Below are 26,807 nucleotides of genomic sequence, written 5' to 3' on the forward strand. Positions count from 1 at the left end.
AAAGCAAGTAGTCTGACTCACTCGTGTTCTCTTACTTTTATGAGCTGGATGTCTACAATTTGAGGCAGAGTAAGGCCCTGCCATTTTCCCACTGGACTGACTAGCAGAGACCTTCCTCAGCTAGAGTCACTGTCAGAATATTCTTTTCTTTTTTCCAGAAATGCCGAAACAAGAATGCTCACTTCACATGATAGTCACAGACAGCTGTGTGAATGCCAGTTTGACCCTGGGACCTACACTGTGTTTGGCACAAAGAAATGCTCAGTAAGTGTGGAAATTTCCAGTAGGCCAAGATTCCTGTTTTCTGGTGACGTATCTCATATGTTTGCATCACAGAAAAGGCTCAAAGAAGAACCGTTGCATGAATATTGCCACAAGATTTGATCTTTTGTTTCTTTGTCACTTATCATGGATGAGGATGAAACAGGGCAGACAAAGCCCCATCCAATGAGAAAGGAGGCCAGTATCATGGGTCAGAAACCACACTGGGCTGGAAGCCAAGGAGCATTGGTTCTGAGATAGGAGGGAAGGGGGCAGGATACAACCAGTAAAGAAAGACACAACCATTGAGGATAGGACAAATACTGGTCAGGACCAGCTAGACCCAAGATGGCAGAAGATTCAGCTCCCAGTAGACCTTGAGCCTCATTATATACTCATTGTAATACATTAGCATACAAAATGGAACACCCACTGGTGCAATGACAGTTCTGAGTCTGACCATAAAGGGCCAAAAGTGGGCAGGGGCCCAATTCTTGGAAATCCCCATCCCCTTCCTTCAAATAGTTGGAATAATCCTCCCACTTGTTAGCATATGAAATTATCCAGCCCATAAAAACTCACCCCCACCCCACCCCCTGGGCTGCTCTCCCTTCTGAGATGGACTGCATTCTGTCTATGGAATGTGTATCTGTCTAAATAAACTTGCTTTCACTTTACTATGACTCCCTCTTGAATTCTTTCCTGCTGGAAACCAGTGACCCCCCACTTGGCGGCCAGTCCCTGGGGTGTGACCATCCTCTTGCACCCACTTTTCCCGCAGCAGCTCTAGTTTTGATTCTTTACTAATTAAGCAAGTTTCTCCTCTCGGTTCCAGTTACCTCAGCTTGAAATAATGAAACTGAACTACACAATTTCTAAACTTCTTCCAGGTTGTAAGAGCCCATCATAAGCAGCATTATTTTTCCATTCCAAAACAAAACTACATGAAAGACTACCCACTGGCAAAGAGCAATTCTTGATAAGTTTAATACATTCTGTTGCGAGACATCTCCCTTTCCTGTTAATGAGGTTGGGGGTGGGGAGCCATTCAAACAATGAAGTGATTCAGGAAATGTTTGCCAGAGCAAGATAAACTAGATTCTTAGGTGGGCAGCATGAAATGAAACAGAAACATTGTAAGTGCTTTATTATTCTTCCAAGAAGGAGAAAACTGTTCTCTCCTTTTAAAGCCTTGACCCAGGAGAAGGCAAGATAACTGATCTGGATAAATTACCAGCAATTAAAACCTATTATTTTCTAAAAAGAAAAAAAAAAAAAAGACTATCTCCAAACAAACAAAAATATATTCTAAGAAAGTAATTTTCTTGTTACCAGGATTTTAAAAACCTTATTCTTACTTAATCTTTCTAGCACAAGTATGTACAAATCTCTTTAAAGTCAAGCAACATTTCTCCCTACAAACCTATTAGGTTGGTTATTTTGGGAACAACTAGTTAATGAGTATTATCCTGTGATTATACAAATTCAGAATCTCAACCTCTTGAATTCTTTCTTCATTAATATGCATAGCGCCTTCTTTTCAGGAGGTGGATGGCCATTATCATTAAATAGGGATAATGAACATCAAAACTGCGATCTCTGTTTTCAGATGCTATGTCTCCTGCGTATTAGCATACCCACTGTGTCTCAGCAAAGCTCAAAAGAGAATTGCTGCATGAATGCTGCCATCAAATGGGCTATAAAGGGCTTAATTAGTTAGAGTTCATGGGGGAGTCATTTTCTGAGTAGATGTTGTGAAAGGAAAAATGCTGCATGGCTCAAAAACTTAAACTTCTCTAAGCCTTCTGTTTTGGACTGAATGTCTGTCTCCCTAAAATTCACAGATTGCGTGTCTAACTCCTAATGGGACAGTTTTAGGAGGGGGGGCTTTTGAAAGGTAATCTAATTTAGAGGAGGTCATGAGGGTGAAGCCCCCATAATGGGATTAGTGCCCTTCTAAGAAGAGACCCCAGAACTTCCTCTCTCCACCACATAGGGATCCAGCAAGGAAGCAGCCACCTGCAAGCCAGGAGGGGGTTCTCACCAGAACTCAACCGTGCTGGCACCATGATCTTAGACTTCCGAGCCTCCAGAACTGTAGGAAATAAATGTCTGTTATTTAAGCCACCGAGTTTATGGTGTTTTATAGCCACTTAAGCTAAAACAATTTCCTTTCCTTACTTGGAAAATAATGGATTCGCATGGAATGATTTGAGATTCTTTCAAGCTTCAACAGTCTGTGATAATAAAAGAAAAGACAGATTACAATGGAGGCAGAATAAGAGCATTTCAAGCTCATCACTGGCTCATACAGACAGAGATCTCAAGTGACATGCTGAGAAGGCATGAGCAGTCAGAATAATAAGTGACTGCTGATGAATCCTAACAGCAGAAGCCACCATAAATCAATGAGCAGGGAGAGTGGCTTGACAGAACCACTATATGAGGCTGGTGATTCAAGTAAGCACGTATGGGAGCTGAGATAGCTTAGTGAAGGCTCTTGAGGAGGGCATACTGGGTCACACTTGTTCAGATATATCTTTTGCAGATGAACATCATCTGAGTCTCACACACTTGAACATGGTATAAGGAATGGGTGTGAAAATCCAAAGAAAGTTTCCAAGGGAGACCACCTCCAAAGACCCTCACACACTTTTCTGACTGCTTAACGTCTCCTCAATGCCAGATGCCTGTTCTGTATTCGTTTCTTAGGCTGCCATAGCAGAATACCATAGACCAGGTGGCTTAAACCACTGGGTGAAATTTATTTCTCATATTTATAGAGGCTGGGAAGTCCAAGATCAAGGTGCTAGTCAATCTGGTCCCTGGCAAGAACTCTTTCTGCCTTGCAGATGGTTCTCTTCTCACTGTGTCCTCACATGGTGGAGAGAGAGAAACCAAGCTCTCTGGTGTCTCCTTATAAGGGCACTAATCTCACTGGGCCAGGGCCCCACTCTCATGACCTCATCTAACCCTATTAACCTCCCAAAGGCCCATCTCCAAATGCCATCCCATTGGGGATTAGGGCTTCAACATATGAATTTTGGGGTGGTGGAACACACACAGTCATTCAGTCTATAACATGCTCCTCTACTCTCACGAACTTAAAGCTAAATAAACCATTTATTCATTAGTGCCAATAACTGTATGAATTTGACCAAATGTAGGCAACCAAATAAACTACTTTTGATACATAATTCTGTTATATTATAGACTAGAGAAGAGAAAAACAATAATCATCCATTGGAAATATTTGTGAGCTGTAAGATCGGACTCTTGCTTACAATGAGACAGAGAGGATTAACATCTGACTGGCACCCATTTCACCCCCCTCATTTGTGTTAAAAAGGAGTCTGACTTCACTTCTAAACCTTTTTCCCTTCCCTCACCCTTCACAGATGAGTTTGCCCTTGTCAGCCTGGGGATTTAATGATGCAGAATGAGGAGGAAAGGAGTAGAAGAATAAGAAGTAGACAAAGACACACTCCGAGAATGAAGCACATGGCTCAGAGCTGCAGTTCAGTTACATTGGTTTTACCCTGCCTTATTCTCATGTGCTTTTAACACTAGAAGACTGGTAACTAAAATGGTGGCTGTCAAGAACTAAGAAGGGTCTGGGATTTTACCCTATTTGCAAGCTAACAAGTTAGCCTGCCACCATTTTCATAGATGCTGGAAGGAGGCATGAGACTCCAGGGTCAGAGACAAAGGACTTTATTACCAATAGCACTGAAAGAAGCATGAGAATCAGCATGTTAGTATCAGTTCTCCCGCCCCAAAGTCCCAAGGGGGCTCTGTGCACAGGCCCAGATGCACGCCTGAAAGCTCTGTGGTTTCATTACAGGAGAGGAACTCTAAGCTTAGGAAACTTGAAAGTTTTATGATGGGCAGTAAGCAGGCCTGCCCTTTACTCTGGAGAAAAACACTATCTCTATCTTTCAAGGCTTTTTGTTTTACCAACATTCTTGAAAAGAAAGTCCAGGAAATGGACAATTAGTGCCCTGATTGCAAGACATGTACAAACATGAGAGGTCCATGGGGAATCACCTCCCAACAGTGGCCATGGAGGTGGAAAACAGATTTCAGACAATAAATCTCCCTTGGCTTTAATGGTCCTCCATTTGTACGCTGCCCCTCTTCCAACCCTTTTCTTACTACGTGCGATCTCCAGAGAAAAAGAAGAAGGATGCAAAGCCAAGGCAATGAAAATGATAACTCATTTTTCTCCTGTTGGGGGATGTGAGTAACTTGGCCTTCTTCCTGCACCCACCACAGCCTGCTGCTGAAGTTAAAAATGGGAAAGTCTATTTTGAGTGATTCAAACAGCATTTATCCTTTGGATTTCTACACTGAGCTGCCTCTATGGACACAAATCTACTCAGAATGCTCTCATAATCTGGAAGTTTCTAAACTTCAGATGCCCCCAAAATGCAACATGCCAAGACCCATGTTCAAAGCCACAACTTAAAAAACATTAACATAAGAAAAAAAACAACTAGAGAGGAAACAACAGGTAATATTGTCACTGATAACAGTAATATCGACAGAAGAGCTATTATTTAACGGATATAATAAACCAGAAGCTATGCTGAAGATATACATGTATATCTTATTTGATTTTACAAATAAGAAAACAAATAGAGTCCAAAGAAGTGAAGTTACTCATTAAGGGTCATATAGACAGTAAGTGACAGGTGGAAAGCAGACACCAAAAACTGAGCTCTTACACAGTCCACCAGTTGGAAAAAAGCAAAAAGATCACACCCAAAAAGCAAAAGCAAAATCCTTACCAAAGACCATGGCTGGCAGGTAGCCAAAATGAGACAATCATGAGAAATGTTTTCCCCTAAGGTCCCGTTCCAGGCATCATTCCTACCAACCTGCGAGGGTAGGTAGTGCCAAATACCTCCCTGAGGCGTCTCATGTTCTTTGAGTCTGAAACCAGGCAAAAAGTGTAATGAATAAATAAAACTAAACAGCAAACACCAGAATCTAAAATGCAAACAAATACGAAGACACAAGGGCAAAGGAAAGGAAGGCAAAGACTCGCTCCTTCACAAGCTAAACTTGTAGAACCTGAACTGGCTTCAGGAAAATTCCACCGTAATTTGGTGTGTGCTGATGATTTTCCACTAAATTGTTCCCCACACTTGATCTCCTTTTCTTGTTGCCAAAGCAGCATCGTTAAGAGTTTTAATCCTGTTGGAAAACACATTGGAGAGGAGAGGAATATATTCGTTAAGATTAGCAGCTGCTTCCCCCACAGCATAAGAAACAACTAGTAGTGTAGTCAGTCAGTGAGCATAGCAGAGAGGTTATTGCTGTACTTCTTGCTTAGAAGTAGAGTGTATTAGTCAGAGTAGGCTAGGCTCTGCTGTAGTAACAAAAATCCCATAACCTCAGTGACTTGACACAATGAAATTTATTTTTCACTTGTGCATATAAAGTCTAATGCATGTGTCTCTGGTTGGGCAGGTTTCCCCCAAGTGGTAACTCAGGCCACAAGGCACTATTTATCTTGTAGCCTTGGGCTTTCTAACTAATGGCTTCAAGGATGACTTACAGGAGATGAAGAAGACTGTGAATGGGAAGTTGATTGTGGGCTAGATTAATTCTTGCCAAATAGGTGATACCTAAGCAGAAAAAGAGAGAAGACTGTAAATGTCCCTTACAATGGATTTCCCTTTTAATGGCTTAAAAATACATTTTTCTCCTAATGTCCCAATTAATAAACGGAAAAGGTGCACCTCACACCCAACCACGTTCCAGTGGCCCACCTCATTATCGGTCACACAGGGGCCAGTCCGACTATTCCAGTGCCTCAGTTCTTGGGGCATCAGTGTCAGAGGCTCACATCTTAAGTGTTTTCAGTGTTATTTCCTCAAATCCTGGGGCTCCATGCAGCTCAGTTTTGACATTGTGTTATATTCATATAAACAGTGAGGTAACTAACATCTATTTAATTTTCCAATTCTTTCAATCTTTACAAAATGCCACAGGGGAGGTATATTCTTAATTTTCAAAACATATGTTCAAAATGGTCTCTCCTTATCACTGTTTCTCTGAATATCTTCCACACAGAGAATGTTCTCTGAAACTCACCTAGTCTGAAACCTTGCTCCGAAAAGCCCCCTGCCACACAGCCCATGGCTCTTCTGTCTTCCCTCTTCCCCACTACAGTTCTATTATACACCAACGCGGCCTGCCTCGCTTCTTTAGCATTCTCTCAGCAGCATCCGCAGCCTAGATTCCCCTCCATGAAGAGCTACCAGCAGACCTAGTGAAAAAGAGTCTTATCCCCAGAGAAAGAGTCGGGGGTGGTAGATTGCAAATACTCCCACAATCATAATATACTGTAAATGCCAAGAGCATTTAAAGCGTCGGAAACCAGCTTGCCTCCTAAATGGTTATAAACTTGGAAAGACGAGGGGAGGTTAAAAGTCTAATTTAACCGAAAATCCACTTACATTTGTCATTCTTACTCTTCTCTGTACCCACAGTTCTTGGCACAGAGAAAGTTCTCTGCTGCCTGTGGAATAAAGGCAAATGGACTTGTGGCTGAAACAAATGTGACAGGAGCACCATCACCGAACACTGACCCAGTAAGAAATGCGACGGCCACTTGAGGCCACTAGGCTCCAAATGAGCCATCAACTTTTTAGAGAATAAACTCTCCCAGCACTTCTCAGAAATTATCTCAAATTAATTGGGATGGAGGAGAGAATGGTTTTTTAAGCCACTGAAGGGAAGTCAATCTTAAGAGACATTTATTTATAGTCTAGAATACTGGAAGTGCCTTGTCTCATTTTCTCCTTAGTTAAGTACCACAGACTTGGCCAGGTCCTCAGCGGTTCTCCCACCTCCAGGAAAACTCCCAGACCCGGCCCTTTGGTAACAGCCCTTTTGGCTCTGTGACACATCACTCATGCATCCAGCTGTAGATCACTTCTTGTTTTTGTCCCCTCTCTACGGTCTTAGGAGAGCAGGATGACCAAGAAGGAGCTGAGTTCACACTCTCCCTCCACCCAAGTCCCTTCACCAACCTGTTTACCATCATACACAGTCTACACTTGGAGCATCTCCGGAATCAATGTTGGTGGTTGAAAGTAAAGTATGTAGAAATATATATATATATATATATATATATATATATATATTAATATGTAATTGCATGTTACATACATACCATTTATATATTTATTTAAATGGGTACATATACATTTATATATAAATAAACGTGTATATATATTGATTTAAATTCTGAGTGAAGAATTTAATCATGACTAAGGTTTCATTTTGCATGCAAGCCCTCAAAGTACAAGAGTCATCCGTTCTTTTGGTTTGGTTTTGTATAAGAGATAACATGGAGTCCAAAGGAGAGAGCAAAGTCTTTTCTTGTTTCATTGTACTAACTCAGATATCTCTTACTTTGGTCTTGGTTGATGGTATAAATGTGAAATAAAGGAATAAAGGGTCTGTCTGAAATCTCATAGTTCTTAGTCACAGAGTAAGCTGGGGAGTGCCCATCTGTAGTATTTCTGCTGGGATATAAGGAAAGCACGTCAGGTCTTGTCAACCCAGATGCTGGCTGGTGTAGGATGTGTTGTGCAGTGTTCATTAATGGTAATGTAGAGTAGGAACATAATCTATGCAAGAGATCAAGGACATCAGCATTCTGGATTATTTGAAAGTGACTGGTCCATGAGGGTCCTCTTCCTAGCTTCACATGGCTTGGTCACGGTCTACCCAGGGGTAGAACCATGAGTTATACTCAAAATATTTAACAATGCTTATGGCCTGGCATGGGGACTGACCACTCAGAACAGATGCGGTTCCACTCCAGTGGCTGGAACAGAACAAAGGCAGTTAATCGCTGTGTGAGGCACTACCTACTAGCTGTTAAGTAGAGGGAGATGGAGTATTCCAAAGGTGAGGCCCTGATGGCTGGGTTGACAACATCAAGAGGAGGGGGCACTCAGGCGAATGGCCATTTACCAATTGGTATAGGAATATTTCAATACTTAACGTCTTGTACCAGCACGCATGCTTACCATCTGCTTACCAGTGCTGGTCACAGCTCTTTCTCAAGCACAGAACCAAGACCTGGTAGCAGTGAAGGGGTAATACTTCTTTGTCTAAGTCATGATTCCTAGCCCAGTGGCTTATATCACTATCCAAAGCTAAGCATCATAAGGCCTCATCTTTATCCCGGGAACAAAATTAAAGTCAGTGCCCAGATGAAACAGTAACTGTACTTCCAGCTCCCTGAGTCACAGCAAAGTCCTCTCTCCAAATATCTAAGATGAAGATGATAAATCTCTCCAGCCTCAGTTTTAATCCTGATGTTTACCTTCATATAGACATCAATCTGAAAATGTCTAAACCCAGAGTGACTGATTCCCTGTCCCTCTCCCTGCTGCCAAACCCACCTTCCCCTTATTCTCAGCCATCTCAGTAAATGGCATTGCCGCTGGCCCGGATGCTCAAGCCCCATATCCAAGGATCATCTCGATTCTGTCCCTGAATACCCCGGGGCCGTCGATAAACACATCCAACCAACTCAACCTTCAACACGGACATGAAATCTAATCAATTCAGTCAACCTCCAAAATTCCTCTGCTAGTCAAGTCGCCACGACAGGTCACCCAGTTTTGTAGCATCTTGACTGGTCCTCCTGCTTCTACTCTTACCAAATTCAGTCTAAACTGTCTCTCTGAGTTTTCTTTTTCAAAAGACAATCAGATCACCTCCGTCTGCTAATCACCACTCTCCTGTGGTCTCTCCAGCCCTTAAACTGAAACCCAAAGTCCTGCTTCCCCTCATCCTCTCTCTCGCTCACCTAAGTGCTTGTAGCTCTTCCACAAGCCCACTCAGCCCACTGCCACCTCAGGCTGTCTCACCAGCCTCGAACGCTGTCACCCCCTGCTCCCTGTTCTCTGGGTCTTCACGCAGCTTGTCCCATCTCTCAACCCAATCTCTCCTCAATAGTCACCTCTTCAAAGAAGTCTTCCTTTCAAAGCTAGACCCACTGATCCCCCAGGTCTCCACTCTCTAACTGCTTACTCTGCTCTATTTCTCTTCATGGTCCTGGCTAACCGAAAATCATCCTGCACGTCTGTTCACTGTCACACTGCAGTGGAAGCACCAGGAGGGCAGAAGCTTTGAATTGCTCTCTTCTGAATTCCAGAGACCTGGAACAGGAGCTGGTGTAAGCTCCCAGGTATTTGTGAGGAAAATAATTGATTTTCATTATTTTTTTTTTTACCCATCAAAGAAGGGTTACTTTCTGAAAATTCTTATTTGGTACACACACACTATCTTGACATGACATTGCCTTTGTGAGTCATAAAGAATTTCCTTTACTGTTGAATTCTTACCTTAGAATGCATTTTTCATGCTGCTTAAGCAGGGAAGAAACAAGTAAACTCATGGTCAGCATCTTAAGAAGTATAGGTGCTTCCCATCATAGATTCCTAGAATTTCAGAGCTGAGGTTTTATGGATCCTCCATTACCACTGTCTTGTTTTATAGTTCACAGCTGTGCAAGGGTTCAGAGCTGTGCTATCCAGTATGGTGGCCACTAGCCGTGTGAGGCCACTGAACACTTAAAATGTGGATAATCTGAATTGAGTTTTGCTGTAAATGTAAAACATACACCAGATTTCAAAGATTCAATATAAAAAAAGAATATAAGATACCTTACTGATAATGTTATCAATTACATGTTGAATGATTATATTTTAATATATTAGATTAAACAAAATATATTGTTAAAATATTATAATTATATTATTAAAATTAATTTGTTTCTTTTTTTTTTTAATGTAACCACTTGAAAATTTTTAATTATGTGTGTGGCTCACATCAGCAATTCACATTCTATTCCATTACAGACAACTCGTAAGACTTGTCTAAAATCCCCATTGTACTGTAACGGAAGACCCAGAAGCACATGCCAGACCCTTGTCTCTACCTCCAGCTTCCTTCCACTGCCCAACCCAGCCATGGATGCCCTATGCTGACTCTTTTACCAGGGGCAGGAGAGAGGAGCTGTACGAAGAGCAGGGAGCCCCTGGAATCAAACTACCTGGTCAATCAAATCCCAGCTTCCCATCTAGCAGCAAGAGACTTTGACAAACTCACTTAATCCTGCTTTATACCTTTGGACCCCTTTCATCCATCTCATCCACCTCCTAGGAGTCGTTTTTATTTCAAGAGACGTTTCTACAATCCCAGTTAGATGATTCATTTCAATGCATTCAATTCATTCGAATGCATTCAATACATTTTTGTCCCTGACAAACCTATATATAAAAAGTCTCATGTTACCTGAAATGTCAGACATGCTTAGAGAACAAAGGAATGTGAAGAGCTCTATTTCTGCCACTTGTCCCCCAAGGTAAACAGCAACCAGGTACTACTTCCTCCGTTTTGCTGGAGGCAGCCACTACACACACGTGCACGTGGGTCAGTGTCTGCCCTGAGTGATCAAGGTAACCAGCACTTCCACTATGGCTGAGGAGTTACCACGGAAACCCAGAGCTGGAAGCACTGAATCCAGCCTCTTCGTTTTACTTACATGAATTGTCCAAGGTCACACTGCAAAATAGAAGCCATACTGGGACTCATACCAAAGATATCTGGCAAGTCATCCACAGGGCTTTAGACAACATCCAGCCTTTTCAGATAGTTGAAAGTTTAAAAGCATTAAAGGGAAAGCAAGTCATTAAACATGCAATGTATCAAATGTAATAAGGAATGTTTAGAATTCTGGAAGAAATACAAATCAGAAATAATATTACTAACTATAGCTCTATCAGATATCGATACAAATTAAGATATTCTTTGAGTTTTTCGACTCGTAATAATTAAGAACAAAACCCTTTCGGTTTTGGCCAACATGATTCTCCCTAAAGAGCAAGATGACTTTAAACAGAAAATTTAGATTCTCAAAATGAACACTTTAAACAAATGAATATACTTCCATGGGATAATAAGTTTTCTGGCCATTTTCTGGTTTGCACCAAGATCTAACTACATTGTAGACAGAACTGGTTTAATTCTCCTAAGGGCAAATTCAAATTGCCTTCCAAGTGCAAATTACCTAGTGATAGTTGGTGGGGGGGGTTGTGGGTGTACGTGTGTACACAGAACAAAGTGGCTACACTGAGGCCATGTCTAAGTGATAGACACTACCTTTAGTGTCCAGTCTTATCCTGGTGAGCTTATGTCAAATAAACCAAAACCTCCTCTTCATTTCTTCCACCTGTCTACCCCAAATACAGACACATATTGAATTACTAGGCAAGGCAGAAGGACTTCCTCGTTATCCTAAATGAGCGGTAATCTGAAAGAGCTCAGGGAAAGTTCCAGCAGGTTCCTCATGCATGAGCTACCTGTAGAAAGTCTGCAATTCCACAGCAACAAATACAAAGAGAAGATATTAAAGGGGGTGATTCAGTCAACCCTTAGGCATTTTAGAACAAAGAAGAAGCATTTAAACCCAAACACTTGCTTTGACGGCTTCCAGCTGATGGGAGTTTTGGGTAGGTTTATGTAGGTTTATGGTCTGTGACAAGGGCTCTGTATTTAATTCACTCTACTTCATCTTGTTCTTTCATTCATTCTTAAATAGCTTAACGTTTCCATAGAAAGTAAAGGGATATGCAAACAATATTAGACTGATGTGTTCAAACACAGAATATCCAAAGAAGAATCAAGACAAGCTTTAAGAAACAACCTCGTGGCCCTCATCTCTTGAATCCAAGATCTAAGTGTCTCCTCTTTAAAGTTCGGTGACTGTAAAAGAATCAGAAGTGATGGTCACCAGACAGCTAGAAGAGCTTTTTATAAAATGTAGCATCTCTTCAGCACAAATTAGGTAGTTAAGAAACTAGCTGCCATTGCAAGGGGCAGTGGATACAGAATCCAATCAGTTCAAATGAGCTAATTAGAAGGTTTTTTTTAAAACAGTAAAAATTGGAATAAAGGAATAAGTGATGCTTTGCGTTGCAAGAAAATGTATGGGCTTGAAACACTGTCCTAACTTTCAGGCTGAGATTGTAAATTTTCTCTTTTTGGTTGGGCTGAACTTTGCAAGCCACAAAAGATGAAGAAATAAGAAGACATGAATCATACATATAGTAATAATACTCAAATTAAATTTAAGAATAAGAGTAATCGTGAGCAACATTGAGTTTTTTGATGCTATTATTAATTAAAGTATTTGATCTGATATTAAGTATTAGAGTAATGATACATTTACAGGAATTAATAGTTTAAATGATTATTTGATTTGGTTACATTTAGGAACAGTATTTTATTTCATTACATTTAGAGACAGTATTTGATAGTTTAAAAGAATAAGATTAATTTAACCTATAAGTTTAGGTTTATGAGATCACTAGAGTCACTTAAATGCTCAGCTTTTTTTCTTACCAGCTTTGTCAGGGTGCTGATCTATTTGAGGATACTCAGGGCTTTTAAAATTTGTAAATAGGTTTTAAAAATGTTTAGAGGAAATTTAATCCTTTATTTCACTAAATTAGTAAGTAGGGTTAACTTAGTAGTAAATTAAAAGCTAATCAAAGAATTATGTGAAAGGCATGGTTATTTTTATACAAAAATTGCTAGATTTTTGAACATTGAAATGAATATTAAAGGCTTAGGAAAACTCAGCTTTTACACTTCTCAGCTTTAATAAATAAACTCAATATCAAGTAAAATAAGCAGCTTCTAATGTTTATATGCTTGCAGAAAAGCTCCTATCAAATATCTGAAAAGTCAACTGTAGAAAATGTGGGCAGAAAATACAAGCATGTTGTTTATCGCTAGAAAGGTGGGAGAATGAGAGGTCCAGACACAGCACTGCCCTCCAGCTATAATATGTTCATCACGTTAGATATGAGGTCCCCTTTCCCCAACATACACATTCCGACTTTTCTGCCTTTGAATTACATATGATCGGGAAAGAACACCCAGATATATTGGGAGTTAAAAAGCTAAGTGCGAAACTGAGTGTATACTATTTCATTAGCTAGGAGACAAGTTTAGCTGCTGTTGAAAAAGGGCCCCATCATTTCTGACTCAGGGCAGGAATAGCACTTGTCTGGTATCAGGGACACAGGCCTTTTCCACCTTGTTGCTTTTTTGTCCTCAATACTGGACTTCCATCTCATGGCAGAAGACAGTTGCTCTAACTTCTCCCACCAAATCAGCACCCTTCTCTAGAAGGGAAGAAAGGTTCCTTTCCTTTTAAGGTCACAACTCAGAAATAGCCTCAATGCCCACAGTTTACACCCCATGGGCTATAACCTTGGTCAAATGGCCACGCCTAGCAGCAGGCAAGCTGAGAAATACGGTCTTTACCTCAGTGTCATGTGCCAAGATATTACATCACTACAGAAGGAGGAAATTACAGATATTCAGGAGACTGCTAGCGATCTCTGCTACAAATATGACACATTTTAAGGGAAAAAAAATTTTAATACTCAGAGTGTTCACCTTTGTGCATAAGAAAATATGAAAGATTAGGAAATATAAATAAGATGCATGTAATAAACCACTAATTCCCAGAACATCAGCCCACAGTCCAATGTCAGTATAAAACGACATTTATGCATCACTCTATAGTCCAAAAGTGAAATGTAATATGAGCAAATATTGAGTTAGTCATAAATATATATTCATTTAATTTAAAGTGTCCTTTACTAAGAATAAGCCCTTTTCACTGTTTGAAGTTACAGTAGCCTTTCTCTCATGCAATTATATTGATCTTAAATGGCAGTATATTTGTTCATTCAGCAAACGTTTCTGGAACAGCGAGGCACCACACAAGATCTTGAGGATTTACTGGTTCCAACAGTCCTTACACTCAGCAAACTTAGAGTCTAGCAGGGAAGGAGGAGAGTAAATACAACGTCAGAAATAGAGTTTCAAGCAATGATGTCACTACTTTAAGGAAGAAATGTAGAATAGGCTATGGGACAATACTTCTGGGGGGACTCAATTTGGATCGGGGAGTCAATGAAGGCTTCCAGGAAGAAGGGATTTTTGAGATGCATTCTGAAAATGAGTAGCAGTTAGCTAGAGACCAGTAAGATTCACGTTGGAGGCAGACGACTGGCACACGCAGATACCTGAAAAGGAAGCGCTTGGCTTGTTGAAAGTGCTAAAAGGAAGCCCTGTGGCCAGAAGGGAGTGATCACAGGGAACGCTGGCAGAGGGGCGGCAGGAGACAGAAGGTGTCACAGGCCATGCATAGATTTCGAATTTGCACCCAAAGGTAATGAGAAGGCATAGAGAGGTTTTGAGCAGGAAAACAACCACCCAGTCTACAATTTTGAAAGGGCACTCTGGCCGCGGTGTGGAAAGTGGACTCCCGGCTCAGGAGTGGTAGGTGATGAAGTAATCCAGCCAAGAGCTGGGGCCAACAGGATGGCAGGAAGTGGGCCCAGTGGAGATTCGGTCTCTTAAAGTAGATTTTGGTGAGATTTTGGACCATGATTAAGAACCAGGGCTCTGGAGTCAGACAGCCTGGATTCAAACTCTGGCTCTACCTTAGCTGGTGAACCTTGTTTTGGGGCCCCAGTTTCCTCATCTGTAGAATGGCGAGGACAATGATAATTGCACCGTCAAGCATGGCGAGGAATACATGAGCTCATTCATTTCAAGTGTCTAGATTGACGACTGGGTGTATAAACGTTAATGTTTTGCTATTATTTCCATTTCTAATGTTAGGTGTAGTAGAAGAAAGATAAAGATTCTGGATTCTGGTTTGAGAACCTGGGTGGTCAGTGGTACCCTTTGTTTTTTAGTTAATTAACTTTTTATTATTTAAGTTACAGCTGTATAACACAGTGATTCACAATTTTTAAAGTTATACTCCATTTATAGTTACTATAAAATATTGGCTATATTCCCCTTGTTGTACAATATATCCTTGTAGCTTATTTTATACTTAATTATATCTCTTCATCTCCTGCCCCAAACTACCCCTCCCCGCTTCCCTCTCCCCACAGGTAACCACCAGTTTGTTCTCTACATTTGTGAGTCTGCTTCTTTTTAGTTTTATTCACTAGTGCGTTGTGTTTTTCAGGCTGGTACTATCTGTTGAGGTAAGGAGGACAGGTGGCAATGTGTGAATCAGGGAGAGGATAAAAGAGAAGACCCTTCAGTTTGGCTCAGTGTGTTCCGCTTTGGCCATGTTAGGAAAGGCGTTGTTCATTGTGTCTAATATCACCTTTTAAATTGCTTTTTGGATGAATAGTCTAAGATATTTTTTAATAGTCTCACTTGGTAAAATTTTTAAATGGATGGTCCCATTTTGTTTCCTTTCCCAAACTTTTAAAAACAAACTCAAAATCACAAAATCTGAAAACCACTGTTTTAAATAATACCCATTACAAAGATTTATATCAACAAATGCAATGTATTTTTATGTGAAGCACAAAATGTCTTGCTACTTCAAATACTGCCACTAAGAGTGACATTGGATCATTATTCCTGCTAGCTGCACAGAAAGAGGTCACTTTCCTATGAAATTTGCTCAAGTTGTGGTGTGGCTCTTAATATTTCAGACTAGGTCTTAAGCTTCTGAGGATTTAAGTCATCATGACTGCTTCTTTCTGTAGACCTAACAAATTTCATTATTCATAAAACAAAGTGCGAGATGGGCCTACAAAATCATGACGTCTAACTCTTTCATTTTACAGCAGAACTACTTCATATTTATAAAAGTTAAATAAAGACCAAGAGGAATTACGATTTTTTTCAAATTATTTCAGAATAAAGCAATAGAGAAGAATTAGCAAATTCCTCAGCTATAGTTCTGTTTATGTATCAGAGTTATATCATGTACAGTTATTAGGAAAAGTCTTTATGCACATACAAAAACTGTATTTTCCAAATATGATTTCATCTCTAGGACCCAGGCTCAGTTTTCTCATTTTGAAACCACTAATCCAGGTATAAACACATGTTCAAAATGAGACATTATTCAAGATCCTGGACATGCAGAAAACAAATCGATTCTAGAATTTTTAACCTGCCTTTAAGGCTCAACTCAGGCCTGTCTTCCTTTCCTACAGCAGCCCAAACAACAGAGACCTCCAGCTCCTATAAGGAATTCACACTACTCATCTGGTATTTCATGGAAACCACTACAGAGAGAGAAACATACACATATTAATTCAGCCAGCGTAAGCTAAGCTCTGTGCTTAGCACCGTGGGTGACCAAAGCTGTCATGGTATTCAAGGTCTCCTGTGCAAGTCTTCCTCGACGCAGCCAATTGCGTGGCTGTGTCCCATCCACAATTATTCAGACCTTGGAGCAAGGTACTCTCGAGATTTGGTTGCTCTTATTTTTTTTCATAAACTTCTTTATATATAACAGCCCCACGAATCCAGGCAGCAATTCTTTTCAGAGTTTCATAGAATAAGATTACTTAAAGTGGAACCCAGGGGGCTGACTGTAACACAACAGAGGCTTCTTTTCCAATCTAATTTCAGCCCTTAAATTAGTTTTATGAAATTAAATTCTTTGTCAATAACAGGGGCAGTTTTGCTTTATTTTAAATTTGTACTATTAGCAGAAAAAAAGGGAAAAAACCTTATATCCTTGATTCTGAGATTCACTGCCAAACAAATTAACATTTTTAAGGTCAAGATGCCTTTGCATTGATGTGTACATTTCCTTCAGGGGCACTAAATGAAAAGCAGCTTTCAAATCAATGGCAGATCTTAGAATTGATGCTGCCTTAGAAATGAGATTCACCATGAAGACTCAGAGTGACTTAATGAAAGAATGGACTGGCAACGAAGGGACTGGACTCCTAGCTGGCGCTGACTGTCAGTTAGCTACTGACCACCAAACCCTGTGCATCTGCTGAGGTCTCTTCATTCCTCTGGACCTTTTCCTCCTTGTCCACCAAATAAAGTTTGCACTTGTGTTTCTCAAACCCTTTGTGGTAGGGACTAGTTTTTAAATCTTTCCCATTCAGTTGCAGACCGTCACATCAATGAAATACAATAAAAAATACCCTCTGATGCCATGGCAATGTTAAATGCCTACACAAGTCTCTAGCCGCTTACTCTTGATTTCTGTACTTGTCTTTGATGCACCCTGGTCTGGCGCCCACAACTGCATTTTGAGTGGCACTGACTTGGCTGACTAAGATTTAGACCATGAGGTACATTAGGTGATGATTCCGCCAACGATTGATCACCTTCATTTATTTGATTTTGTTTATAATACAATTAGCTTATATTTCCCTATTAATAGGAGCTGAGTGACAGAAACAAACATTCTGGGGATGAGTTATTCAAAGTGAAAGTGATATTCATGGCAGATTCGCAACAGCAGTGGCACAGTGAGTCCACCTGTGGGTTGTTGACAGCTGACCGACGATGTCAAAGATGCCTCTCAGACAAAATAATGGAAGGTAAGTGTCCCCTTTTCGTCTCATCGTTAAGTACAAAATAGAAGAGTGTTTCAGTTACTTAGGGGACAAAAAAACTTGACAGCGAGGACTACTACTCTTCAGATGAAAATGCCAGCCAATGTTCCACAGAGGGCAAACTTCCAAAGAGAAGACTGATAGCTGGGACTAAAACCTGCTTCCTCCACACCACTTAATCCACAATAGAAGGGTAACTGCTTAATGGTTACTGGCCATAAAACCACTGCAATCTACAGAAGTACACCTTTACGGGTGGTACATCAAAGTTCAAGGTCCCAGCAAACGCGCACACTCTTTTGCAAGGACCCTTGCAGAGGTGAGACATTCATGCCTACCTGCCCTTCCTCTCTGCACACCAACCTGGCCCCTGGGGGCAAAGGCTCAACAACCCCTACGAATTACCCAGCTCACACTCTGAAGAGCCTTCATCAGGTGGATGAGGGAGAGATTGCTTCAACTGCATGAAACAGGTCCTCCCCTTAGGCGGGTTAATCCCTGGGGCCTCCTGGAGACCCGCTGAAAGATAAGGATATCTGGCTTAGAGCCGAGGGTGGCCATTAGAGGCTGGCCAGTCCTGAGCTCCAGGCCCACACTGTACTGTAAGACAGGTTCTCCAACTTGAGCGCATACTGGGATCACCTGGAGGGCTTATTGCTCGAGATTGCTGGCCCCAGGCCAGAATTTCTGATTTAGAAGGCCATGGTACGGACTTGAGAGTTTGCATTTCCAGTAAGTTCCCAGAGGTACTGATGCTCCTGGTCCTGGGAAGAGATTTTGAGAACCACTGATATAAACCATCTGATGATAGAACTGAAAAGACCTCAGAGGTTACCTGATTCAAACCTTTCATTTTACAGGTCAGGCCCCTGAGGCTCAAAGGGAATGTCTTGCTTATGGTCATGTATCACTACTCAGAGGCTACTGCCACCAAAAAAAAAGAAAGAAAAAGAAAATACTCAGGTTCCCAGAGCCTTAACGCACTGCTCACTTCATGACTCCATGTTATGGCCACACACCGGTCCCTTCTCCCTGAGAAGGGGCACCAGCAGAGGCTACATGCTCTTGTCCGTCCTATCCACACGCCCTGCCAGGAACTACATGCTAGTTCTAACAGGGACCTCGTAACAGTAGGCAAGTGGCCTGGGCCCAGACAGGGCATTGGCAGCACAAGGGGAACTACTTCTTGCCTAGGTTTTAAACTCTCAACAGCTGGCTCCAGAGAGGAGGCTGTCACCACTATGCCACGCTGCCTCTCCCCCAGCTCCGTGGCAGTGGGCACAATCAGATGGTCTGAGGTTTTGAAAAGTGACACAAAGTTGCAGGAGACAGTCTCAGAAGATCTGCAGCACTAACGTGCAGGGGAGCATCCAGCACAGCTCAGTGACTCCCTGGGTGACCAGTCCCTGGCCACGTGCTCGGCAGTCTGGTCTGATCCCAGTGTTGAGACCTCCTTGGACCCTGCTCTCCAATACCCATCAATCCTATGAGCTTCCCGCTTCCCCTCCAGTGAATTATTCTTCTGCTTAAGTGGCTTTAAACCAAGAACCCTGGCCAACACAACCTATCCATCTACCCATCAGCAGCTGTAATGAAAGGTGGAGCTCTGCAGAGGCTCCCATGGTGCCTTCCTTCTTTAGAGCCCCAGGATTCCCACTGGTGCACTTTCAATTCCTTGGAAAGTGTCTACAGCAGCAGCTGCTGGCCTTGCAGGGAGCCCGGCCACAGGCCATCTGCACTCAGATGACAGCTGTGGCTGTGATGCGCGGCTCCCAAACTAAACTGATCCAGGAGTGCACCCTCACCCACACCAGGGCCCAGAAAGGCCCAGAGGGCTCTGGAGCTTGGAAGGGAATGGAGTCAAGTCATGTTGATGGCTGTGCCCTGGAAAGGCCCTGGCTCTGGCTTTCCCAGTTTTTATTATGCAGTTATTTTCATTTCATGAGATGCCCTGCCCTGAATTTCAACCTTTGTCTTCAGTAACACAACAGCTTTGTTACACTGACTCACTGAAAATCCCCCTCTCCACCTTCTCAACCCAGCCACCTCCCTCCCTGCAACACCGCACATGGGAGTTCTTATGAGGAGACTTTCCTTTTGTGAATCAGGTATCATGGAAAGAGAAAACACAGACTAGAAGTCATCTTTAAAAGAGAAAAAAATTTTTTTGAAATTTTTTACCCTTTGAGGAGTAAGATTTTTTACTTTGTTTTCGGTCAAACTCCACTGTTAGATTCTTTTCCATGTTATACCCACTCACAGCATGACAGCCTCAAAACTCTCATCCTTAACTTTGTGCTTTAGAAATGCAGTTCTTCAGGGACTTAGATACTGCGGACTGATTTGCATTAGGGGACTAGGTATCTTTGTTTCAAGGAGCTTAAGCATCTTAGAAGGAAAGTTCTCCACTAAAAGTCACCAAAGCCCTGCAGCGAAATGGCTGATTCCCAGACTAGAAAGTATGATACCTTCGAGACGAGCCTGGAGCATGTAGTTACAAAAGTAAGGAAGTGCTTCAAAGAAATGATGGGGCGTGTCTCAGTGATGCGGGGAAGCTGCCAGAAGGGGGTCTCATTGCACAAATCAGGTACAATCTAGGACCAAAATGCTTAAGTACAGAAATGAAGTAAAGCATTGATCAAAATCATATGCACATACAGACACACCCTGAGGTATACATGAGTGTATATGGATAATAGACAAACAAACCAAAAAAGGGGCAAAGAGAAGGCTCTTACAGCAGAATGTCCAGTGCCAACTGATAAATGTAGAGAGAGTGGAGCTAGAAAATCCTTTGAGCCATTAAGTACTTCGTGCTCTGCCTGTTCCACCTTTTAATTTGTATTAAACATTCATGGTCACCTTCCCGTGTGAACAAGCCCCTCCAGTTTAGCTCTTGGAAATGATTCCCTGGCACTGAGCTCTGTGCCTGGCACTTTGGATTAAACTAAGCAAAGAGGAAGGAACACAGGCAAACTTACCATTCTGCTCCTCTTCCTCCTCACAGAGCCAGAAAATTCTGCCACTTTCCACTGAGAAGCCTATATTCTCTGTGCCATTTCTTCTAATAGAATTCCAGTCCAGGAACATGATGGCCACTTCTAAAATGGAATTTTGTTTATAACCAATGCAGTGAAACTTTGGGGGAAATGATTTTTCAACTCTTTAGTATAAGTATAGGAAGAGGTTTTAAAGTCAGCTGAGTAAGGGAAATTCAAAGCACAACATTTCTGTTAAAGCACAACCAGGAGAGTTTAGACAAACTGCTGGTGACCTACAGTTGATCAGCTAAAATGGAAATGACACCTCACTGGTGGCTAAAAATGCTCAGCCATGCTAGCTGACACTTGCCATTGCAGACAAAGCCAAGAGAAGTCAGTCCCCAGTTATGAAAGGGTAGAACCAGGGGGAGTGGGTACAGCTCAGTGGTAGAGTGTATGCTTAGTATGCACAACATTCTGGGTTCAATCCCCAGTACCTCCATGAACAAAAAGGAAACAAAAAAAAGAGTAGAGCCAAGGTTTGAACCCAGGCAGTCAGGCCTAAGAAATTACATTTTTAATCTCTATACCAGCACAAGTTACATACAAACTCCCCAGTAAACTTTATTCCTTCCCATGAGTTCCCACCTGAGGTCTGTATCCAAAATTAAGCCATCAGAGTTGCTGGAGACACTCAACCCGATTGACAAGCAACACTTCCCCAAGGCTAATTCATTACCAATAAAAGGTCACATTCCTCCCCATTTAATTGCTATTGTCCAGACAATTTCTTCCTACACCAGGAAGTGCTCTTCAGACTTCTAATCAGAACTCTTTTGTCCTACTTTTATCTGAGGAACTGACGAGGAATTTCTTCCCTCTAAATTCAGCCATCTCCTTTATTCCTCATCGCCCCACCCGCCAATCTCCTTCCACTGAGAGCACTTCACACTGACATCTTGCAATTTCCAGCCCTGACCCGCCAACAGCCTTTATCTTTCCCTGCAGACACTGACCCAGGCTTTCATTAAGCAGACAGGATACTGCCCCATTGAATGCACTTTGCAAACAACCTCCAATCATTTCATTGCAACAGCATGCTTCCTTGTGAAAGCATGGTGGCTTCTCAAATCATTCCATGTTCCACACGGGATCCTAAACTCCCATTTGCAAAATGGAGTTTTCACCTGAGGCATCCAAGCAGTGGCTCATCTAATACACCTATTACAGAGGCTCGGGTGATTTTTTTTCCCAAACTGCATGACTTCAGACATAACAGCATATACCATTCCCTGATTCCTCTATCTTTGGTGTCATCACCTCCTGTGTCTTACAAAATGCAAATGTGCCTGCTCCCTTAAAAAGTGAAAGTAGCAGGGAGGGTATAGCTTAGCGGAAGAGTGCATGCTTAGTGTGTATGAGGTTTATGAGTTCGATCCCCCAGTACCTATATAAACAAACCTAATTACCTCCCCCAACACTCCCCCCCACAAAAAGTGAAAGAAGCCACAGGTTTCAAAGTCCATCTTTGGGGTTCTGGACAGTTCTATGTGGTGTGGAGACTATTTCTAACAGTTTCTGAGTGACTAGCACTGAGCCGGTCACTGCCAGGCTTGATGTGAAGGAGTTGAGGCAGGGCCTCGAGGGGCAGAAGAGGGTTGGAGTTAAGGGCCTGGGTGGGGACAAAGAAGGATTCTGGTCGCCAGAATCAAATAGGACTTCCAGTGCAAGCAACATACCTACAGACATTCCTAACCTAGTGTGAGTGTAAGTAAGTGCAAGCATTTTTCTCCAAACAGGTTTATTACCAGTACAGTATGGCTCAGTTTACTGCTTAATTTTTCACTTGCCAAGCTCCTGGTGTATTCCAGACACACACTGACACAAATCAAAATATTTCAGAGTGAAAGAGGGTCCAGCCTGTCCTTGAAAAGCATGCAGCTAAAGCTAGGCCTGTCCCTAAACTTTGTGGGGCCTGGGACAAGGGGACAGATGGAGGCCCACAAAATTACTTTGAAGTGCTAACCAGGTAGCAGACTGTTACATAATCCTCCCTCCTGGGCCACTGTAGCTTTAGAACAACCTAGAAGGCCAGGTACAATCTGAATTCTCAGCCCCCTCAGAGTTCTGGGCCAGACGTGAAGAGCAGCCTCGGCCAGCGGACTGAATCCCCTCCCTGCCCCACCCAGGCTCCATCTCTTCCCAGGGAGGCCTCATGGGCACACCTGTAGACCCTCAGCCCACATTTCCAGGCTCTTCCACAACCCCAGCACAACTGCTCCACCGGGCACTGCTCAGGAATGCAGTCTACTGCCCCCACTTGCACAGAGCAGGCTTGGGGCCTCTGGGCAGGGAATTTAATAGGCATCTGGGGTGCAGTGGGCAGTGTGGACTCTGGGCGGGCAGCCCAGTCCACCTGCACACACTTAGCCCAATGAGGAGGGGCACAGCCTGGGAAAGGCCAGAGTCTGCCCCCTCTAAACCCAGGGAATAATTACACAGGGGTTCCCTTGCTCAGGTCTGATGGCAAGACTGACTAAAAGCTGTCTGTTTTCTTCTAATTAGATGGGCTTTTCTTTCCTCAAAGCCTTCTGGAAGGGTGATTCCTTACATTAAAGATGAATAAACTGGTTTAAGAGACGATTCCTGTCTGGAAGAGATAAAAGAAAAAAAAACGGAAATACTTGGAGCTATCTAAAAAGACTGACAGCTACTATCCTGGTCTAAAAGAAGGAAAATGTAAATATCCCTCAAACAGCAAAATGGACTGAACAGGGCTCTCCAGGTCGGAAAAGGTGGAATCCTGTCCTGGGGCCTACATTGGGCAAACCTTAACGTTCTCTTTCCATTTTTGTAAGTGGGTGTCCTACCTAGACCTAGGCAGAGGCCAAAGGAGCCCAACGAAGACGAGCCAGCACAGCTGGGGCAGCGGAGTCCCAATCCCAGGAACCAGCACAGGCTGAGTTAAGCTGAGCAAAGGTTTGGGCCTGTGGCAAACAGAACCTCCTAGACAAAGGGAGCCCCGGAGGCAGGCGCGGGGTAGGGGGGCAGCTCGGGCTTGGACTTCATCCCTATGACTCGACTGGCCTGGTATCTGCTTTGCCTTTTCTCATTCAGGGCAAGTTCGCCAAATTTCCGTCCTCTGTGTTTAATTCTCTAAAATGCAAATATTACCTGCCCACATCACTGCCCAGCGATGCCCAGCAGAACTAAGCACAATACCGTACTTCGTAAGCGCTCAGTCAACGGTACTTACTCAGCCCGGAGAGTGCAGGGGCCAGAGCTAGCGCTGAACCCAAGATGTGGGACAAGCACCCACCCACAATATCCAAGACACGCGCTAGAGACGGAGGGGTCGGGTGGGTGAGGTTTTAGGGAGAGGGGCAAACCAGGACAGATGGGGGAAAGCAGACGGAGGTCAAAGGTTACGTCTCAGCCTTGTTTGGGGGTAAGAATGGGGGTACCTTCGAAAGTCACCCAGCTGGAGGTTCAAAGGACCCAACTGGCTGCCATCCGCGAACCCCTGGCGGGAGGAGAAGGAAGCCGCCCTGCACCTTGCTCCACTCCAGGAGAGGACCCGAGCGAGGGAAGCAGCCAGGGGGGAAACGCCCGGCGCTCGGGGGTTGGAGAGACGCAGCCACTCACCCAGCAGCAGCAGCTTGAGCTCGCGGCGCGCATCCTTCTTGTCCCGGCGAAGTTGCCGCTCGATCTCGGCGCTAATGCGCTGCGACTCCTTCTCCTCCGCCGACAGGCAGCAGCAGCCGGCCATGGTGCGCTCAGCACCCGACGGGAGACGCGGCTCCGGGCGCCTCGATGCTCCGCCGCCCGCTCGCCCGGCGGATCCGCTTCGGCACCCGAGTTCGGAAAGGATAGGCGGAGGCCGATTAAAGTTTGGCAGTAAAAGGCCTGGATCACCTGGGCTCTGTCCCTCCTCGACCGTCGGGTCCGGTGTGAGGGGGGCGAACCCGGAGCTTTGGGAACGCTCAAGTGTACTGCAGATTCGGACTCACCCAGCCCCACAACCCGCTCGGGGGAGGAGGAGGGCGAGCTGGGGAGAGAGGGTTGCCGGCCCTGGAAAGACCAGCGCGCCCCTTGGCACAGGAGCTCGACAGTCAATCGGGGAGCACAGACCGCTCCTTAAAAGCTGGGGCGTCGGTGCCCGGAGAAAAGCGGGACCTCCCAGGCCTGCAGGTGTCCCCAACCGGCGCGGCGTAGGTTGGAGGCAAAGGTGCTGGCTGGCCCTTTCTTGCGAAGTTCTGAAGAAACTCAGCAGTGACCGCAGCTTAAGACCGAGTGGAGGTTCCGGCTTGGCGTTTTTGGTTCTAATTGATAGAAGGAGGCGGAGCCTCTCGAACCCGCAGGCCTGGCGCCTGAGGCAGTTGGCCTTCGGGGCGCGCTAAATCGCTGGCACCTGGAGGCGAAAGGGCGAGCAGGGAGCTGGGGAGCGGGTGTCTCGGGGAGCAGCTCCCACACCTGCCACCCTGGCCTTGGCGTCCCGGCGCGGAGGAGGCCGCCAGCCGAGGCTGCAGTGATCAGCGCGCCCCGGGGCGGGCTTCCGACAGGTGATTGAGGTTGGCCAACTCCCAGCCTCAACTCCTTTCAGCTGTAAGCGGAGCGAACCGAGCGTGCGCCGCGGGACTCTGCGCGCCAGGGGCGAGGCTGAGTTCTCTCTGCCCACCTGAAACTGAAGCTCACAACAGGGTTTCCCAGACCGGCTCCTTCCGCTTCCCGGACGCCCCAGGCCAGCTCCTGCTGGACCAAAGCCCTTGGTCAGCTCAGCAGCCTGCCTGCAAGGTGCAGCTGGGCCTGAGCCCTTGGGCGCTGCGCTCAGAGGAGCAGCTGCCCCTGGGTTCGGTTAAATAAGAGAAGTGCGGAAGCAGAGGGTGCATATCCTCCTGGCCCCTTCCCGCCCCGCCAGACGAGGAGGGCTGGGGATGCGGGGAATGGAAAACGGCTGGCTACTTTGCATTTTGCGGTGGAAAAGACTCCTGCTATGCAGAGGGGGCTGACCCGCTTCCAGCAGCACCTGGCGTGTTCCCCGCCCCAGTCCTGAAAACTGAGCGCCGCCTTGCAAAGATCTGTTCGCACAGCCACCGTGGCCTGGCTCCTGGAACGTCGGGATCACGTTTGAGCTGCATTAATAAAAACTTAAAATTAAAAAAAAAAAAACCTCTGCACTCAAATGGCACGATAGAATGCAGGTTACAACATCCGATTTTGTCCTCTGTGTACCTTTTGAGGCAAAGCCAAAGAGGTCCATAGGAAAAGCAGATAAGGGAAGGCAGAGGAAGGGCATCCTGTCGTCCACAGCAGTGAACGTGTTGTGTTTTTTTTTTCCTTCTCCTCAAGTCAGCATGTGCCATGTAAATAAACACTTTATGGCATTAGGCAATTAGCTAATGCTTCCACTATTAAGAGCAAGCATAAGTGCCTTTCTTATGAGTAGCATATATTTAATCAATTCAAACTGAGGAGCATATTGAGTGGAGAGAGTGGTATGTGTGATTATATAAAGAACTTGGCATTACCATGCTATCTGGCTGCAAAGTCTTATTAGTTATTTTACAGTTTAGGGAATGGAGAGGCATCAGGCATTAAAAATGAATGTGCATACATTCTTAAATGCACGACTATTTTATTTCCTTGCAGGCATAAATTGATAGTAATAGTGACCCCTACAGGAAAGTTCCCAGACATTTCTTACTTGATCCGTAGTCATTTAGGCACACCTTTCTCTCTTAGCTTTTACAGATTCATTTACAATTTGAGAAAAATGACCTCAGCTTCTCAAACTTATAACTGCATGATAGTTATTAGTGTTTTTTAAATGATTAAAATCAAGGCAAATATGAACTCCCAAGTCAACTGAAATAACTGACCTGTTAGGTCTAAAGTTGCTAAGGTTTCAAAAAAGATATGAAAAAGCAAACTTCTTACTACAAATCTGCGAAACTTTCCTGGGCTGGTCAGTTTGGCAGTGTGTAGCAGAAACCTTAAACGTGTCCATCCCCTTTGACCAAACTAGCAATCCTTCCCTTAACAATCAGAGAAGCCATGGTTTATGTGCAAAGGTTTTATTCCTACTAACAACAACAAAACAATCTAATAA

General features: G+C 43.8%; 1 protein-coding gene across 2 annotated transcripts in view; it reads right to left on the bottom strand.

Moving 5' to 3' along the window:
- Positions 1–25,082, bottom strand: part of GNA14 (G protein subunit alpha 14) — a 150,341-nt gene extending 125,259 nt beyond the window's left edge. Inside the window, exons 1-2 of one of the 2 annotated variants that reach the window (XM_072959620.1) lie at positions 9,325–9,499; positions 5,825–5,894 (exon numbers count right to left, since the gene is read on the bottom strand). Coding sequence is in view for 1 of the 2 variants with exons in the window: in XM_006209349.4 (XP_006209411.1) it covers positions 24,344–24,467 (124 nt within the window). In the remaining variant the exon portion in view is untranslated. Of the gene's footprint in view, positions 1–5,824; positions 5,895–9,324; positions 9,500–24,343 lie in introns of those variants that run through there. The other variant, XM_006209349.4, reaches the window with a different exon arrangement.
- Positions 25,083–26,807: the final 1,725 nt, after the last annotated feature.

The sequence above is a fragment of the Vicugna pacos genome, chromosome 4 (genome assembly GCF_048564905.1).
Source record: "Vicugna pacos chromosome 4, VicPac4, whole genome shotgun sequence".
Taxonomy (NCBI): domain Eukaryota; kingdom Metazoa; phylum Chordata; class Mammalia; order Artiodactyla; family Camelidae; genus Vicugna; species Vicugna pacos.